Below are 19,753 nucleotides of genomic sequence, written 5' to 3' on the forward strand. Positions count from 1 at the left end.
TGTTTTCTACAGATGTGTGATGGACATATGCATGGGCATGATAGCCTCCCCTACACATACGCACACCCCCAGACACATGTGCTGTTAAGTGTCCTGGCAGATGAAACAAATAAAAGACAACTCAAGTCTCTGCTTCTGAAGGTTGAGGGGGGTGATTCTGCCCCTCTTTTCCTCTCTTGTGAGACCTCATCTGGAGTATTGTGTCCACTTCTGGAATCCTCAACAGAAGAAGGAGATGGAGCTGTTAGAACAGGTCCAGAGGAGGGCTACAAAGATGGTTAGAGGGCTGGAGCACCTCCCATTTGAGGACAGGCTGAGAGAGTTGTGCTTGTTCAGCCTGGAGAAGAGAAGGCTCCAAGGAGACCTTATAGTGACCTTCCAGTACCTGAAAGGGGCTACAAGAAAGCTGGGGAGGGACTGTTTACAAAGGCAGGTAGTGATAGGACTAGGGGCAATGGGTATGAACTGTAGAGGGGCAGATTTAGACTAGATATAAGGAGGAATTTCTTCACGATGAGAGTGGTGAGGCACTGGCACAGGCTGCCCAGGGAAGCTGTGGCTGCCCCATCCCTGGAGGTGTTCAAGGCCAGGTTGGATGGGGCCTTGGGCAGCCTGGGATGGTGAGATGTGTCCCTGCCTATGTCGGGGGATTGGAACTGGATGATCTTTAAGGTCCCTTCCAACCCAAAGTATTTTATCATTCTATGATTCTGCCTCTTTCTTGGTGGGGGCATTAACTCTTGTCCAGCTCTTCTGAACAGCAACCAAGTTTTACAAAGTCTTCGAAAACACATCTTTAAATGTTAAGTACAGCAGTGCAAAACTGGGATTAAAGTGGGCAGTAGAGTTGGTGAGGAGGAGACAGGGAGTCAGAACAAAATTTTGTAACCTATATTCCCTTCAGAAATTAGATTTTGAAGTAATTTATGATTTTGCTTTCTACCATTACATACTGATCCAAAAATTATTTGCATGTTATGAAGTGATGAAATTGCTTGTCCAACAAAAAAACCTAAATGCCAGCTGTGGACACCAATATAACAAAATGGAAGCAGAAAAGTTGATGAACTGAAAAAGTCAATGGGAACAGAAAGACAAAGCAGCAAATGCTCCTTTATCATCTTGTTCAATGACATTTCATATCTAATGTTTTGCCAAAAGCAGTATGTATAACAGTTTTGCTAAACAACTAAAGAGGTTTTATCATGGAAAAATCTATTTTGCAGTAGAATTTATTAGAACTGTTTGTAATAACAGTAATTCAGCAATGCATTTGGCATCAAAAGAGTTAAATCAGATGCATTGCATTTAATTCCAATATACAAGCATATCTGTCAGGATACTGACCAATTACAGGAACTCCTTTCTTCCGGATGTGAAGAACAGTTTTGAATGCAATAAAATTTATTTAGATTTTGGAAAAATACAGCTCTACTCACTAACAACATTGAGACCAAGGAGATGAAAATGTTTATGTATGCTGACCTACCTCAAAATCTATCAGTTGCAGGTTGGCAATAAGCGTCACTAGAAGGCCACTGTTGTACAGCTCTTGTGCCAGCTGAGCCACGATTTCTGTAGGTGGCTCCTTGTCTGTGGTCCCACACAGAATTTCCTTCATTGCTTGCAGAGATTTTGACACTTCCTCCGATGCCTGTTCATCAGCAGATATGGGTTTTGTTTAAATAAAAGAAAAAAACAAGAAGTGTTTTATTTTAAAAGGCAGGCAGTTCAAACCAAAAACCTCTGAATATGCTTGCAATGATCGTTACCTATTGAAAAAAAGATTTAATAATTTTATGTAATCACCAAGGCTGGAGCATCCACCCTAGATCCTGCAGGTCCTGCACATGGATTTTTTCAATATGATTCTGTAATACAGCATGCCATCACTTACAGACTACCAGGATAAAATAGAAGCAGGAGTGTCATTACCAGCTGGTATGAGCAAGATCCTTTATAGGTCTGGAGACAGGCGCTGCCCCTCAAAAGCAGCAGCACTTTCACAATCACTCCCCCATCTTCCTCAGTGGGATCCACCAAAAGAGGTACCAAACTGGCCGGCTTCTCCTGCCAGCATGGTGTCTGCTGCACTGCTTCCCCATTAACTGTGTGCTGATGAACTGTCCAGCTCCTCTGCTAGTAACTCAAATAAATCCTTGTATGCCTGCCAGCTTTGCATTGTCACCATCTATTTCCCCTCATCATGTATGGTTGGAGCCAGCATCTTCCGCTGGGGATTTGCCTGCTGCACACACAGGCACTTCAGTCTCAGGTTGAGAAATTAATTAAATTAAACAATTTGCTTTAGTAATGCTCCACAGCTGCCACCAAGCAAACTAAAGTAAGTCCATCATCTTTTGCTCCCACCTAGTGTAGACTAATTCTGTGCAATGTTTCAGGTATATAATAGAGAGGACAAATTAGGAATTGTCTAACAAAACATCTTCACCAGAAAGCTTACAACGGGAAAATGAAAGAGAAAGGCATATGAATAGGTAATAGCTTGGCGTGCGTGGCAGGCAGTAAGTTTAAATGACAATGTCTTGCTTCCCAAGGGAAATGACTGCTGGCCGCAGCGCAGCAGCTCTGGCTCATGCTCTCCTCTCAGGTTTGCTCCACTTCATGTAAATAAGGACTCTGTAGAGCAAAAGTGTTATTTTTTTCACACGTGTGCGTGTGGTTTAAATCCCACCTGCTCCAGCCATGGGGCTATGGAAGCAATGCCTCCTTCTGGGCCGGTGTGTATTTAATACACGTGTTACCTGCAGCAAGGCTGGTTGGATTTTTCAGCAGGGAGTAGGAAGAAAGTAAGAGAGAGGTTTGAAAGCAAAGCTGAGAACAACAGGAAAGCGTCAGGCAAGATGGTTAAAGATGCTGAAGATAGGACAGCATTTCACATCTATATTGCAAAACATTTTTTTGAAATGAGCGTTTAATTAGCTTAGCAGGGGGAAAAAAATAATCAAGATACACATAGAAAACCCAAGAGTTATTTGTAAAAGCTAATTGGATGTTAATGGATCTTCAAAGCCAGATCAATAATTTTAACACATCTCTCACATCTCACACATCTCATTAAGGCATGGGTGGACGAGGTGCTAAGGGGCATGGTTTAGTGTTTGATAGGAATGGTTGGACTCGATGATCCGGTGGCTCTCTTCCAACCTGGTCATTCTATGATTCTATGATTCACATCAACTGAAAGGAAAAATGTCATGCATTCAAATACGAAATGATCAATCTGCACAAAATAACACCATGGTGCTCTGGAAAGTCATCTCATAACTGCTTCTGATCTTCCAACACATTAATACTGATTTAAATCACAGATTTCATTCACATTAAAAATCCTAGGAAAGGCCTAGAAATCCTAAAAAAAAAAAAAATCAATAAAAAGCCACTTTCACGTTGCATCTACCTGGAAGATTCAAGCACTGATTTCACACAGCATAAAGAACTGTTCTCCCCCAGTCTCTTTGTACCTACTCTCAGTTTTCTGCTAGTTGATGTAGGTCAGCAAGAGCAGTGTGTAAATGAATATGACTATGTGATAACTCTAACCACAGCAGAAGTCTTGTTCCTCACCGTCACTCAGCAAAAGAGCCTATTTTTACCTCAAATGTTAGTGGTATGTCACTAGAGATATCCCACAGAGTATAGATGGGATTAACAACAGGGGTGCTATCTTGGAAACTAAAGCTCTAAATCTTTAGGAGAGCTGTGTAAATACTTCCAAATAAAAGGAAAAACTCATACATTTTTGGCCTTTCAGCCATTCTGCTGGGCATGGTGTGAATATGTCTGGCATTCTATGGTTAAAAAAAACCAAACAAACAACCTTCCTTTCAAGTATAAGTAATTCTTCTGATATGCACAAAAATGTCTGCAAGACATAGCTTAAGGTTAATTCTCAAAAAGGAGGCCAAAAAGTAAAGCGCTGCAGGAAAGAAAAAGAAACCACAGAACACCACAGTGTTGATGGACAACTGGACGCTGCAGCTGCATTTCTCTCATCTGCCATCCCATCCACTCGTCTTCCTGGCTTTTCTACATGCAATTTACATTTTGTGTTTAACTTCCTCCCCCTTCATATCCTCTGGGTAGTCTTGTGGTTTGACACTCAACCTGACATCAAAAGATATTCTTCGTCAAATCTGAGGGTGTCTTTTCTCTGGAGGAAAAACATCATCTCAAATGGAGACTCTTAAATTAACTGCCACTTCTAGGCTCCACTTTGACATTTCCACTTAATCTCACCCTAAGAATAATACCCTAAGTACATAAGCACTGTTTCTGGGATGGAAACTTGCACAAGACTTGGGGGGGGGGGGGGCAAGGGAATGTAAGATATTCCAAGATCCAAAGACCCAAGGTCCTGTCCAAAACAAACAACAAAGCAAATACGTTCACTTGAATACATGGAAAATATGAGATGACAAAAACTTAGCTGCAGAACAGCTTGTTGTAAGAACTCAGACTGATCCTGACAGCCTTTAGGAATACTTGCAAAAGCCAACAAAATCTTCAGCAAGACACCCTTCCCCAATGATGCCACAGAGAAACTTTTGGTGACAAAAACCACAGAGATCTGATAGAAACTCTGAAGTCTATTCTGACTTCTGTATTATTTATTCTCCATCAGTGGCAACAGCAACAACAGCAAAGTGCTGCAACTCTCACTTCAGCAGAAGTTAAGCAGCAAAAGAAAAGGTTTCTTGAAACACCTAAGCACTTTGGGCCACTTGCCTCCTTCTTGCAATTAAACGATCTTCTTTCCAGAAGATTTTCCTTCTATCCTCTAGCTATGAGTCCTGCATATCATGACTGAATTTATGCCATTATATTTAGAGAAGCTGGTGTGAGCAGAGGGAAAAAAGGAGTGGGTATGACCGAACACAAAATTCTAAACAGCTTACATATATTACATGCAAATGTCAGAAGTGGGACATGTTGAACTTTGGACAATTGAAGTTGCATATAGGGACAACAAAGCACAGGATGAAATGGAAGCTGACTCCTAGCACACGCATCGGTTTAACATTTGTGCTGCTGCCATTGCACAGACGTCAGGTCTTGACCTCCTAAAGCAACTCACAGGTTTCTAGTCTAAAGGCATTTCAATTCACAACATCCAAACTTAGGAGGATCTGATTCCACCATATAACACTAAAATTCAGGGTGAGTACTTGGGTAAGTCATAAATGAGTTACAAGATTGATTGGCAATAGCTGTGTAAGGAGAGTGAAGAAGACCACAACTCATACCGATCTGTGTAGTGAAGGCAACTTTTTCAGTGCTGACCATTTTTTCTCTACTGTGGGCCAACACGGGACTAACAACTTATTTCCAGCAAGAAATAACTCTTTATCCACAGATTATAGTTTATAGTGATCAGCAGCCCACAAGAGGTTTCTGGGTCCGTTTCGAAATATAACATTTTGTGTAAATGCTGAAGTGCAATCATTCTTGGATTACTTTGCTATCCCTACTGGACTAGATGACAGATCCTCCTGGAAGCTATGCTAAGGCACATGGAGAACAGGAAAGTGATTTGAGACAGTCAGCACGGATTCACCAAGAGCAAGTCCTGCCTGACCAACCTAGTGGCCTTCTATGGGAGAGTGACTATATCAGTGGGCAAGGGAAGAACCAAGGATGACATCTATCTGGACTTCTCTAAGGCCTTTGGCATGGTGCCATCCTTCTCTCTAAATTGGAGAGATACACATTTGATAGATGGACAATTCGGTGGATAAGAAATTAGTTGGATGGTCACACTCAGAGGGTAGTGGTCAGCAGCTCAATGTCCAGATGGAGATCAGTGATGAGCAGTGTCCCTCAGGGGTCTGTTCTGGGACCAGTGTTGCTTAATGTCTTCATCAATGACATAGATGATGGGATTGAGTACACCCTCAGCAAGTCTACAGATGACAACAAGCTAAGTGGTGAGGATGATACTCCTAAGGGACGGGATGCCATCCAGAGGGACCTTGGCAAGCTGGAGAAGCGGGCTTGTGAAAACCTCATGAGGTTCAAGAAGGTGAAGTACAAAGTCCTGCACCTGAGTTGGGGCAACACTCAGTATCGACACAGGCTGGAGGATGAAGAGATTGAGAGCAGCAGCTGCAGAGAAGGACCTGGAGGTCCTGATGGGTGAGAAGCTAGTGAGAAGCTGGACATTGAACCAGCAACACATGTCTGCAACCCAGAAGACCAACCGTATCCTGGGCTGCATCAAAAGAAGTGTGGTCAGCAGGCTGAGGGAGGTGATTCAGCTCTGGTGAGACTACACCTGGGATACTGTGTCCAGCTCTGGAGCCCTCAGCACAGGAAGGACATGGACCTGTTGGAGTAGGTCCAGAGGAGGGCCACAGAAATGATCAAAGGCCTGGAACACCTACCCTATGAGGAGAGACTGGGAGAGTTGGAGTTGTTCAGCTAGGAGAAGACTCCAAGAAGACCTTACTGCAGCCTTTCAGTATTTAATGGGGCTTATAAGGAAGATGTGGAAAAACTTTTTAGCAGGGCCTGTAGCAATAGGACAAGGGGTAACGGTTTTAAACTAAAAGAGGAGAGGTTTAGACTAGATATGAAGAAGAATTTTTTTTACACTGAGGGTGATGAAACACTGGAACAGATTGCCCAGAGAGGTGGTACATTCCCCATCCTTGGAAACATTCAAGGTCAGGTTGGACAGGGCTCTGAGCAACATGATCTAGTGGAAGATGTCCCTGTTCACTGCAGGGGGTTGGACTAGATGACCTTAATGTTCCCTTGCAACCCAAACGATTCTATGATTCTATTATGTACAATAAGCTTATACCTTGAGAAGTGACAGCACAGATAAGCTTATAGAATTTCTCTAAGTTAAACTGTAAATGTGCGCTCACTCACCCCTGTTTACAAAGCTGGGAGTTCAACAACATTAAAGCGTCTCTCCAAACCTACCATCAGCTTCAATAGCAAAAGCTGGAAACTTTATGAATTGGAGATACTTAGTCTCAAGCTTGTTTTCCTCATTGATCAAAGTCTGCTCATTGTTGGGAATCACAAAACAAAGAAAGGAGATAATGAAGACATTATTCCCTGAAAATCTATATGAAAGAAAAGAAAGCCTTCTTGAAAGATCTCAGGACACTCCTCTCCACAGCATAATGCATATGTGAACACAAGCAAAGATCCAGTCTTAATTAAAGAATGGGTAACAGCACTATGCCTGTAATGAAATATATCCATGCTCCAGTGTTGCTCTTCCTTCCTCACAGAGCTAATAATGAGTTCTTCAGTGTAACTTGCTTTTCCAGGTCTAGAAGACGATTGAGTTTTATGCATTTTTAATTTTACTGATCTCCACAGGAAAGCCAAAGAGCATGACAATATTCTTAGAGCAGTAATTTAGCAATATTAAGGAATGCTTCAAAACATCTATTTTTTTTTCCTATATTCCACAATTATACAGGACAGTTCAATAGAGAGTTTCCTATTTTTTTCTTTCATTAAGGGATTACAAATAAATCCTCTAAGTCTTAAATTTTTTCTGGTCTTCTAAAATCTTCCAGAGGGATTTTAAAGAGCAGCATGGAAAGATGAAAGAATGGTCTTAGCTGTTATTCACACAGAAAGCTGAATTTTTATTTCCATAATTGCATGAGTTGGGACTTGCCATACTCCAAGGCCAAGTGGGTTTATCTCCAACACTGCTTGCTTCAGAAATCAAAACTTCTTAAAGGCAGTTTTTAAAAAACCCTATTAGCACACCACAAAGATCAAGAGTCCCCAACTTCAGCAACTTAAATTTCTACCTATTTCAACTGGCTTAATAAAGGTACCTCTACTTGCAAACCTCGTCCTTCCCCTCTCCTTAGATACTTACGGCTATTTCACTTTTATCTCAAAAGTGACAATATTAAGTGCTTGCAATCCAGACCTATTGTGCTTGCCAGAGGGACAGAGAGATGGATCTCCTATTATGCAATGTAGATTCACTGCACCTTTCACTCCTGGCCAAGGAAGATTACAAAACCCATAAGGGGAAAAGCATCAGACTATTCAACAGTCTGAGCAGTCCTACACCTGAACTGCAACTTTTCCAAGCTTTCAATGGGTCGTCTCTATTCTACCTCTGTTCCACTACAGGCCAGAAGGGTTTACTCTTATTTTTATTTATCTGGAGACTTAACATATGACCAACTATAACAATGAAGAAAAAGCAGACTGCATGAACTTTTTCCAACTTCCCAAAGTCAGATAGCAAATATGCAAAAATTACAGGATACCTGGGTTCTGCATAGCATAGATCAGGAAATCCTCAATTGTTCAGAAGAATATGACAAACAGGATAATACAGCTTCTGTTTGTGTACCTAGCATATTTCCAGGGCAAAAGTATCTTTCTAAACCGCTTCTATCTTGCACAGCAGCAGACAGTAACACACACAGAAGCCTGCCAGTGAGATGCTAAATGCTCCAATGTGTGATTCAGTGAACTGCCAATACTCCACGCTATATGGTACAACCAAAACCATAAGGCTCTTTGGTTTGGCTTTATCTTATTTTAGCTTACAGTCTTGCTTAAAAATATTTGCATTGTGTGATTCAAACCGATTTCTTTTCCTAAGGAAAAGCGCCAACGCAATTCCCTGTACATGCAACTGTAAGGACTCCCAGGAACAGTGATTACCCGAATCTGAATCAAACATCTATGCAGCTTCAGATTCATCCCAACTGACTTACTCTTGGTAAAATTTCATGCTAAACAGATATATAGGAACACACTGTGGACATTTTGGATCACAGAATCATAGAATCATAGAACAGTTTGGGTTGGAAGGGACCTTAAAGATCATCCAGTTCCAAGCCCCCTGACATGGGCAGGGACACCTCCCACCAGACCAGGCTGACCAAGGCCCCATCCAACCTGGCCTTGAACATCTTCAGGGATGGAGCAGCCACAGCTTCCCTGGGCAACCTGTGTCAGTGCCTCACCTTACTCACAGTGAAGACATTTAGTCTCGATCTGCCCCTCCCCAGTTTATACCCATTGCCCTTCATCCTGTCACCAAAAACCTTTGTAAACAGCCCCTCCCCAGCTTTCTCGTAGCCCCTTCAGGTGCTAAAAGGTCATTATAAAGTCTTTTTGGAGCCTTCTCTTCTCCAGGCTGAACAATCCCAGCTCTCTCAGCCTGTCCTATTAAGGAAGGTGCTCCAGCCTTCTTTGTAGCCCTCCTCTGTACCAGTTCCAACAGCTCCATATCCTTCTTATGCTGAGGATTCCAGAACTGTACACAATATTCCACGTGAGGTCTCAGAAGAGAGGAACAGAGGGGCAGAATCACTTCCCTTGACCTGCTGGCCACACTTTTTTTGATACAGCCCAGGATATTGTTGGCCTTCTGGGGATCATGAACTGTTGTTCAACAAAATATTTTGGAGTAGTACTCAAGGAAATTGGCAAAGACAATTTGACCAAGCAGACACAATAGAGAAACACCTTTTAAAAGTCTGTATGATTAAATGGAAGAGACAAGTTTGCCCCAGAAGAGACACGTTTTAAACTCTTGGCACCAGCACCTGATAGTATCTGGAGTTTCTCCCACGCCTAGAGCAGTAACAGGTCTTAGGAGAATGAGGAAGCTGAAACATGAAACGCTCCAGAAAACTCTCAGACACGCAGAGCTAGAAGGAAGGGGTGCCAAGCCCTTCTTATCTCATTCCCTTGGTTTCAGTGTGCAGCAGTGAAGTCAAAGGCAATTTTGCAGCTGACTGGCAGCTGCAGAATCACATCCGTGGGTATTCACATTCATAGCAGTCACGCAACCGTTCTTCCATGTAAATGCACATCATGTCCTCAGCACACACCTCATCTCACACACCAGTCCCCAGTCACCTGATCAGCACAGGAGCAAGTAAGGGGAACACGAGCTGAAAGTGGCTTAATTTGTAGTATGTAGAAAAGTAGGATTTGTTGACAAATATTTGTTCTGGAAATCGTAAGGTCTTTTAACTGCAGCTGTATTTAAAGGGAGCCCTCCTGACCATTCTGAACAGTACACAGAGATAAATCAGAGGACACCTTGCAGTGACCTGCCCAAAAAAGCAGTTTCCTTAGATATATTTAAGTGAAACGAGCAGACACTAGACACTTCAGCTTATTTTACATCTAACTTCACAATGTTTCTGAACACTGGCTAAGGGCACTGCAGCCTCTGGTTCTGCCTGCCAAGAAAATAACCAGTGCAGCACCCTGAACTAGCTCTAACTCACTTGGGTTCAGCTTCCACAACAAACCCAAGTCTTTGATCAGCTGTGCTAGAAACTGCAAATATTTCAGCCCATCTAAGCCAAGCACAAAGATTAGCTAAAATTTCAACCAACCCTAGATCTGTTTGCTATTCTATAGTAAAACCATGGCACACTTTGAAGGCTTTCGCTGCAGGGCGGGTTCAGAAAATGTTACCGAACCTGTAGGTACCGCAGATGGCACTGAGTCACGGATGCCGCACCCAGAGGTGTTTGGTTAGCAGCGAGCGGGTGATGCGTTCAAGGGCATCCTTCAGTAACATTCCAGATGCCACCTGCACTGCTTTGTGCTGAGCAGGCTCAGTGGCTGAATACAAGTCTTCAAAAAGTTGGGCTGTCTCCCCCTCTTTTTTGTGAGATAGGTCAGGTAACCTTTCTATTAATGTTCTTTTACAACATCCACCAACAAAAGACATGGAAGCATATCAGTAATAAATGATGCAGTATGACCAGCACGTCACATGCTGTCCACTCTTCCTGAGGTTCAACAGGTCTGTCCACTTGGTATCAGGGTTTCTCCCCTCTTGCTCCCTATTTAATTGTATCCTCTGAATGCTGCAAGAGTTTGTGCTAGATAGGAGTAAGACAGCTTAAACTCTGAAGACTTCATTTACTAGTTATTTAAATACTTCCCTGCTTTTCTAGTTAATTCCAGAATGAGTATTTCTCTTTAAATCCAAGCACAGTTTGGTTCTACGTGACCGAGATTAGCTTTTTATAGCATTTATAGAATTCTATAATAAATGTAATTAATTGTTCTTCGCTGTCATCAAAGCCTGAATAGGATGTCAGCAATTGTACGTGTCACAAGAACACCTTATTTATTTCAGATGTTGGGAGAGAGAAGGATGCTTGATAAAGAAGGCTTCAGACTGCTTTTCCAGCTCTGTGTTACCCTACTTAATCCTCCCATTGTTACATTTGATTTGCCAGTGCTGCAATACCTTCTTGAAAGTAGATGTTATTTTAAAAATAATTTAAAGGTAACAGAAAGAGAACTTCAGAGGAAGAATAGCCATGTAGTGGCACTTCTCAGCCTGTGGTCTATCAGCATCAGAAGGTAGCTGAGAAAATGGCAAAGCTTTTAGCACACATACATCCATGCAACTAAACAAAGAAACATAAAAATCCACCCATAAAACAGAAATAAGAACCAAACATTCAGACTTGGCCTATTTTTCAGTTAAGAGTGTTTAAAAAGCATTATGGCAACACTATACACATTAATAGGTTTAAAAAAAAAAAAAGACACATAGAAGAACTGGGTCAAATTCAATCCTTATCTAAGAAGACAGATGCTAGTACAGTCTAAATAGAGTTCAAATTCTGACTGGGTCCTATTCTACAAATAACAAAAAGCATGATTAAGAAAGAGTGAAAATTTCTCTATATTATGTACGCTCATGGAAATGTGTCTTGGAAAAGATGTATAACTGCTTTTATACTTACAAGTGGCTTCTCTGCAACCTATCTACCAAGTTGTGTCCTCCCCCTTCTTCTCATCACTCAGAAAGTCTTAGCTGACCTGCTGTAAAGCTCCCTCTAACTGCCTACTGCCATAGTTTGGTTGGAAAGATCATTTCTGCATTACCAAAAAACAGCCCCTCTGAGGCACGGATGGTTCCTGCAGAAAGTTGCACGAAATTGTATTAAAAACATCAAGCCTCTCCCTGCCTGACCTTGCGTCTCCCCAGCTGCCCAGTGCACCTTCACCTTGTACTTATGATTTCTCAGCTGGGAAAGGAAACAAGGAGGTTCTCTGCTAGCCTGACAGTTAGTTTAGGCTTTGCCACACTTCCCTGCCAATTCTGGCTGTATTAGCAGCTTTCAGCTGTCTCAGCCCACATGCCACACTGGCTGTACTACAATAACAGTTCAGTTGTCACAGGATAAACCTTTTTGTGTAAGCATCTGAGGCAAGTTCTACTTGGAAGCTATTCTGTATGCGAGTAAAATCAGGAATGCTGTGAGTCGTACCTCAGAAGTTCTGGGAACCTCAGTTTTATGGTGAAGCAAAACGGCACCTCTCCAGTTCACATGGAAGATGACAAGGAGCCAGAAATATTTGAAAAATCAGAGAGTCTTGATTCCCAGACTTCCAGCTCATAGGCCCAGAGGGTTCAAAACCAGCTTTGGGATATCAAGTGTCTTTGGCTCTTGCAGGAGCCAACATTTCAACTCCCTTTGGCAATCAAATTAAAGATAAATTTAAAAACCTTGTCAGGTTTTGAAAAGCACAGAGTTCAGCACTGTGGCTTGTTTTTCTTTACTTCTGTTTTCAGTTCAATTTCTCTAAGCATTCTCATGAAAAGACAAAATGTTATTCATTAGTATTATTAAGTGAGTACATTTTGAAAACCTGTGTGCCATTGGAAGTCTCCCCATCACCTTTTCTTCACTAATTCAAACTGCAAACAACAACTTAAAAACTGTTTTACCAAGCCCATAAGCCTGTACAGATCATACGAGATGTGATGGGGTGATTAGTTTTGCAAGAGTTAATTTTCCTGCCATTTTTTAAAGTTTATTGTTGTCACAATACTAAAGATATTCCCTTTGATTTACTTCCCTAAACTCAGTGCCTTGAACCTGGCGGGTTTCTCAAATGGGTATTTATTTCAGGACAGCTCAGTTCAACACTTCAGATGAAAAGTAGTGTTACTGAGGAGTCTCACATCTTCCCTTCTGAAGGGAGAAAGGCCCCATATGCTGCACAAAATCCTGAGTCAATAAGCCCTGTAAAGCGTATGTGTAAATACTGCCACAAAAAAGGCTGCTTTCTTCACTCGCTGCTGAAGCGACTGCCTTGTCCCCTCTCCCTCTCTCCTCCAATCACCCACGTTCATCCCAGGAAAAGCCTCCACCTCATAGCAATAAGGTACAGCAGAAAAACAAAAAGTCCAACCTCCTCCTGTACAATAAGCATCGTCACTACATCTGCAAGCTGCCATCCTAATATGCTGCGGGAATGCTCCTGTTTCTTTTTCTTTGTGGGAAAAACACACACCAGCTGTTCTGACTTCTATGAAAAATTTACATTGAGTTCTTGATTTTCTAAGAAGTCTGCATTTCTCTTCCTTTGTCACTGACACTCAAATAAACAAACCAACTCAAAACCAGAAATCCTCAAAACCGCAACCCAGAGGAGTCATGCTGCAAAGCAAATTGAAATGAAACCCAAGTTCAGAGCTTCTGCTTTGAATGTCTTCTTTAATCAGGCTCCAAAGGATAAATGCAGCAGGCGAGGGCAGACTCTGTTGGTTTATTTAGTTACTTATTTTAGGTTTCAGTTCAGAGTCAAATATTGTCAGTGCTTTTCAGTTAACTGAAGGTATTTCAGCATGAGACATCAAATACCAGAGGCCTCCCTGAAATCCGTGTGACTGATCTTGCATAATTAACACACTCTGAGTTACTTGCTTTGAACCAAAAAGTTTCAAGGGGATTTCACTAAGGGTGTGAAGGGCTCTGGGCTTACCTTTTGTTTCTTTTCATGTAGGTTTCTGCACAAGGTAAGGAAAGCACAACATACACACAGAAACATCAGCTGCATAGGGTTAATGTCCCTTATCAGCTATTTCTGTTTCCATGGACACTCAGTTTTAACCTAAAATTAGTTTGTTGTTAATTAAAATCATATACTCTTACTCCAGTATTAATACAGAGGTCCCAAGTCTCAGATGCAAAAAAAAAAAAAAAATTATTTGGTTTTATATAAGCACAAATTCCTAACTGGGAGCATTTTATATGCTGGGGTGTATCTTTTCAACTGGTCATCAGAAGAGTGGCAAAAATAACTCGGGTCTGTGTCACAGAGTTAGAGGAGAGTAATAGTATTAACAAAAAGCAAGCATTATAATTAGAAGATGAGTAGCACAGCTCATCTAGGAAGCCCTAGCCCCAGAAGACTGGGCAGGATTGATAAGAGTGAGATCTCTTTTACACACATCTGGATACATACAGTTTGCTGCTTCATGTGAACAATGTTCATCAGAAGTAAGTTTTGCTCTGTGAGTACCTACACATTAACAGGCAGTCTCATTTGTCATCCTGCTAGAACAATGGTATAACAGTTTTCAACTAGGCTTCCAAGCTGTTTTGTTAGATCCATTACTTCTTCAAGATCACCCTTTGTTTTGGCTGAGGTTCCTGGATCTCAACATTTTCTTTTTGACCCCCCAAATCTGCTGTACTTTATTTATGCAAAAGCTCCCCGATTTCAGCAGGACCATTCAAGCACAAAGCTTCTACATGCACAAACACTTGAACAATTCCCTTTATTCTAGTGTTTCCCCAGCATAAAAACCTTATTGGTCTTCTACAACACGGCCTCATACCTTGTCTGTCTTTTTTTCTTGTTTTTCCAATATGGTCATGTTTTCCTTCAGAACTTTCACAATCTCAGCAGGATTTTTGTGTGATTTACTAAACAAAGGCATGGTTTTTCTTCACTTGGATTTCTTCCTTCAGGATAGAAGAGGACTGCCTTAAATCAAACAAGAAACAAAAATAGCTTTTAAGGTTTATAGGAAAATGCAATAAAAACACACAGACATTATAAACAAGAAAAGGTGGTGCTTCAGGCACCGTATCTTGCTTCAGCTACCCAGCAGAGCAGTGAAAGTTCTCACATTCAGTTACTACAAGGTCATCCAGGATTCACAAGCCACCATTAGGACACGGAAAGCAACCATTCAGCACCTGCACAGCAGCTGGATGTTTCCTAAAGCCCCTCAGCTACAGGTCAGCACTCTAGAGAGTCTGTGCCCGCGACCAACATCTTTTGGACCCCACATATCTGGCAGGCTCCACTAGATCTCTGATAGAGACTTCTGCCCAACTTCACTGGTTTCATCACAATGCAGGTTAACAGTAGACACCAGCGTATAAAAATCATCCCTTGTTTAGCGCATCCATCGCAAGAGAAGGTCCCAGCTTCTCCACCATCACTCCTTCTTCTTCAGCTGCCTTTCTTTTTCAGCCTAAAGCTTCTTGAGAGGAAGCAGTTTAAGCTGTCCCCTAAGCCCAACAAACTTCAGGAATCTGTGGGTCAGACCTCACTTTTGTAGAACACTGTCTGGATTAAATAAGGAACAGAGGATCAGGCCCAAATACGGACACAAATGTTTTCATGACCTTTAAATGAAAGACTGAGCATTTTAACAAAAAGGGTTTTGTTTGTTTAATTTAAAACATTCTTCCTCTGCATGGTTAGAAAGGCAAATACCACATCACTGTATTCACATATGAAAGAAACCAAGCAGCTTAGTTTCTGATCCTACATAACATTAAGTTACAAATTCCCACAGGTTTTGCTGAGGGTCCAATACAAAGATCTACTGAAGACAATAGACAGACTATAGATGGGAATATATTCTAGTTAAGGCAATACCACTTCCCAGGGAGAGCACAGCACTGCTTTGGGCTGCATTCCAATTTATAAAGTAATGAAGAAGAGGTAAAGAAAAACAAAAGCAAAAATAATCTCAAACTTTCATCTCTTTCCACAACCAAAGACAACAATCACCACCCCTCTCCACAGACAGTGTTAAGATTAGTTGTTATATATACACAAACTATTTCAATCTCCTTATTCTTCTTCAACTTTTAAAATTTAAGAAAATCTTTATACAAGAGGTTTAAAGGAGAGAATCAAATAAGCACAACACACACAGTATAAAGAAGAAAACAGAATGGTGTAACATTTTCCCATTTGTCCAAAGGCTCCCCCATCCCACATGCTTTGTTGTCACTACTGACATGCTGCACAATCCATCAGGAAGTGTGACCCCATTTGTGTCATACATCCATGTGTTACGAATCCCCAGACATCCTATGGAATTAATACCAGGATTAGATATAAATTCTATAACAACTATAAACAGCAACATAAAAAACAGTCAAGTACAAAGACTCAAACCATTGAGAAGTGCTTTAAAAATAATAATAAATAAAAGAATTAAATACAGGCTCTGTTCTGACATCTTATTAAAAACATTTTAAAACATTTTTGCAGATTATCTTTACAAGAACAGTTTCTATGACACACAGGAAATACTTTTAAAAGTCTTAATTAAACCAAAATTTCCTTTACAATGTCCAGAGTAGGTGAATTTGTATATAGCTTCTCATTTGTTGCTAGGTCAGTTTTACTGGAATATTTTCATGTTCAGCGTCTGAAAGCTTCCTCCTTTTAGATTTCCATTTGCAATCTCCTTGCAGTTCAGTTTAAGCTTATTTTTATTTCTGCATTTTGGGTACATAACCTCCACTCCTTGGCTGAGCTCTCAGCTGCAGAGTCCTATTCTCATTAAGATCACAACTGCAGGCTTTGGCAGCACCATCCAAGCACCAACAGAGCAGATTCACACCTCAACTTGCCAACATGCAAGACTGAAGACTGAATATGCTAATGACTACCTCGTTTGGGCACATTCAGCTACATACAAGCACTGCAAAAGACTGGGATGCCAGTATCATACAATAAATTTGTTTAAATGCTGACAGCAAGTGAGAAGCACCCTGTCCTGCACATGCTGCAATTAGAAGACTAGTAAGTCACCACACACTTCAAGAAGGACCTGATTCTGTATGTTTTCATTATCCAGGAAGACAATGCAAGAGGCTGTGAAGATGCAAAACAGAGAGTCTGAGAGCAGGAGCTTAATAGGCATGTTGCATTTCAGAGAAGTAGTTTCATGCAAGGTGGGGTAGGTTTATTCAGACTGCTGAAGGTATCCCTTCATCTTCCCCTTTCAGAAGCCTTCACACAAGGAAAAGCAAAGGAGATAATTTGATTTTTAAGTTGCAGTACTCATGAGCTGGAGGTTCCGAGACTTTAAAAAAATGAAGTCCACACCTCTAACTGAAATGTTAACTATGAATTACAAATACATTCTCCTCCCCAAAAGTAACTTAGAGACCTGTATAAAGTATGGTGCCTGTATTTAAGCAATCACTAATTTTGTCATAAAACTCCAATAGCCAAGCTAGCACTTTTCCATGTTACAGTTCCAGTCTCACCATCAGCCACCACAGTGCTACTCAGTGATAAAATACCATTTCTCTTCACTTCATATAAAGACCAGCGTACTAATCGCAACAGCAAAATAGCAAAATCACTGATAATGGGGCAGGAAGGGACTCAAGAGACCATTCAGTTCATCCCTCCACCGAACAGAGCCAAGTCTCTGCTTCACTTCATTTATTAGTCTTACATACAAAGCAAAGCATCTGCTATATGCAAACAGAGGAAGACAGAGAAAAAGGGCAAGAGCCTCAGATGTGCACTGAAGAAAACTTTTGGTTTCATTCCCTTCCAGGAAACAGTTTTTAACCCATCAACATCTGGACAAAGATGATCCATCACTTCAGAAAACACACCCTGGTAGCGGCAGGTTATGCGTCCTTTTGCTTCTCCTAGGGAGCACATGCTATTCACAATTACAAGTAGAATAAAACGGATGAGAAGTCACTTTCCTGAGATTGGGCAGTTGTACTCCTGAGTCTTATGGCCAGCTATTCTATAAGGCACACGGCAAAGCAAGGACTCCTCTCCTCCAGCTGTGCTCTTCATGATTGGATTCTCTAGCATCAAAGAAAGCATAAGCTCTTGCTAAATCTTTTAACACAGCTGATGCATTTCTGCCCTGTTCTCCTTCTTCTATAAGCTCTCTGCTTCCTAAGTTTTACTTGGAAGATCTTCTCTTCAGTACAGGCACTAATTTTGGTTTAAATTCCCTATTCCTTTCATCACCTATTTTCAGTTAGTTCTTTGGAACCTGGTATTTTCCAGGCTTCTAGCCCTCTGTCAAGTTCACTTGAAATCAGCCAGTAAGTTCAGAAGTTACCATATGAGGAGAATTAGGATGAGAGATGGATATTACGACCACATAAGCTTCATTTCATCAAGAAACGAGTCTAAAAATAACTGAAATATAAAGATAAGTGACAATTGAAAAGAATGTAACATAGACTTACCAAAGGTAGCTCTTACCACAATCCCTTCTTCATATATTTTCAGACAGAGAAAACACTGTAAAACACATGCATCTGAAATGGAAATACACTCAACTGAATATAATAGAAAATATATCAGTTGAAGAAAAATTACCATGTAAAGGGAGACTGATCACCTGAGAATGTAAGAGCAATTTGGAGACAGAGTTTTATTTAGAGAGGCATGGGAATTAAGAGCCTACTCCAAAATTGCATTGACTCAAAAGAAGGAAGACATTATCAAGACAGAAGAGGACTGGGATATCATTACCTGAGAAAACAAATGGCCTTAAGGACTGAGATAATAAAAAGGAGATAAAATTTAAGAGTGGCAAGTTTCATAGAATCATAGAATAGTTTGGGTTGGAAACCACCTTAAAGATCATCTGGTTCCAACCCCGCTGCCATGGTCAGGGACACCTCCCACCAGCCCAGGCTGCCCAAGGTCCATCCAACCTGGCCTTGAACACCTCCAGGGATGGGGCAGCCACAGCTTCCCTGGGCAACCTGTGCCAGTGCTTCATTACCCTCATCATGAAGAACTTCCTCCTTATGGCTAGTCTAAATCTGCCCCTCCCCAGTTTATACCCATTGCCCCTCATCCATTGCCCCTATCACTACAAGCCTTTGTAAACAGCCCCTCCCCAGCTTTCTCGTAGCCCCTTCAGGTACTGGGAGGTCACTATAAGGTCTCCTCAGAGCCTTCTCTTCTCCAGGCTGAACAAACACAACTATCTCAGCCTGTCCTCGTATGGGAGGTGCTCCAGCCCTTGAAGCATCCTTGTAGTCCTCCTCTGGACCCATTCCAACAGCTTCATATCCTTCTTATGCTGAGGATTCCAGAACTGGACACAATACTCCAGGTGAGTTCTCACAAGAGAGGAATAGAGGGGCAGAATCACCTCCCTCGACCTGCTGGCCACGCTTCTTTTGATGCAGCCTAGGATATGGGTGGCCTTTTGGGCTGTGAGCACACATTGCTGGCTCACATCGAGCTTCTCATCAATCAGCAACCCTGAGTCCTTCTCCTCAGTGCTGCTCTCAATCACATCATCTTCCATCCTGTATTGAAACCGCAGATTGCCCCAAGCAAGGTGTAAGACCTTTCACTTGGACAATGCTGAACAGGAGAAGAGACAGAAAGGCTGTAGATGCCTCACCCTGGAAACATTCAAAGTCAGGTGGGATGGGGCTCTGAGAAACCTGATCTGGTTGCAGATGTCCCTGCTCACTACAGGGGGGTTGGACTCTATACCTTTAAAGGTCTGTTCCAACCCAAACCATTCTACGATTATACAAATGTTTGCATCAAGCTGAAGACTAACCATGAGAAATGACAAGGACAGATACCCAGTAACTACATGGGTATTTTAGATACAGGAGAAAGACAGACACAAATCTGGGATGAATTAAGAAAGTAACCAAGTGGAAATATAAACATATGCTTATCTTCG

At 41.6% G+C, this 19,753-nt stretch overlaps 1 protein-coding gene across 2 annotated transcripts in view; it reads right to left on the reverse strand.

The window, feature by feature from the left end:
* Window positions 1-19,753, reverse strand: part of CAB39L (calcium binding protein 39 like) — a 65,321-nt gene that overhangs the window by 25,186 nt on the left and 20,382 nt on the right. For both annotated transcript variants that reach the window (XM_069881522.1, XM_069881513.1), the window contains exons 2-3: window positions 14,639-14,787; window positions 1,490-1,654 (exon numbers count right to left, since the gene is read on the reverse strand). In XM_069881522.1, the coding sequence (XP_069737623.1) occupies window positions 1,490-1,654; window positions 14,639-14,740 (267 nt within the window). In that variant the 5' untranslated portion in view covers window positions 14,741-14,787. The remainder of the gene's footprint in view (window positions 1-1,489; window positions 1,655-14,638; window positions 14,788-19,753) is intronic.

The sequence above is a fragment of the Phaenicophaeus curvirostris genome, chromosome 1, assembly GCF_032191515.1.
Source record: "Phaenicophaeus curvirostris isolate KB17595 chromosome 1, BPBGC_Pcur_1.0, whole genome shotgun sequence".
Taxonomy (NCBI): Eukaryota; Metazoa; Chordata; class Aves; order Cuculiformes; family Cuculidae; genus Phaenicophaeus; species Phaenicophaeus curvirostris.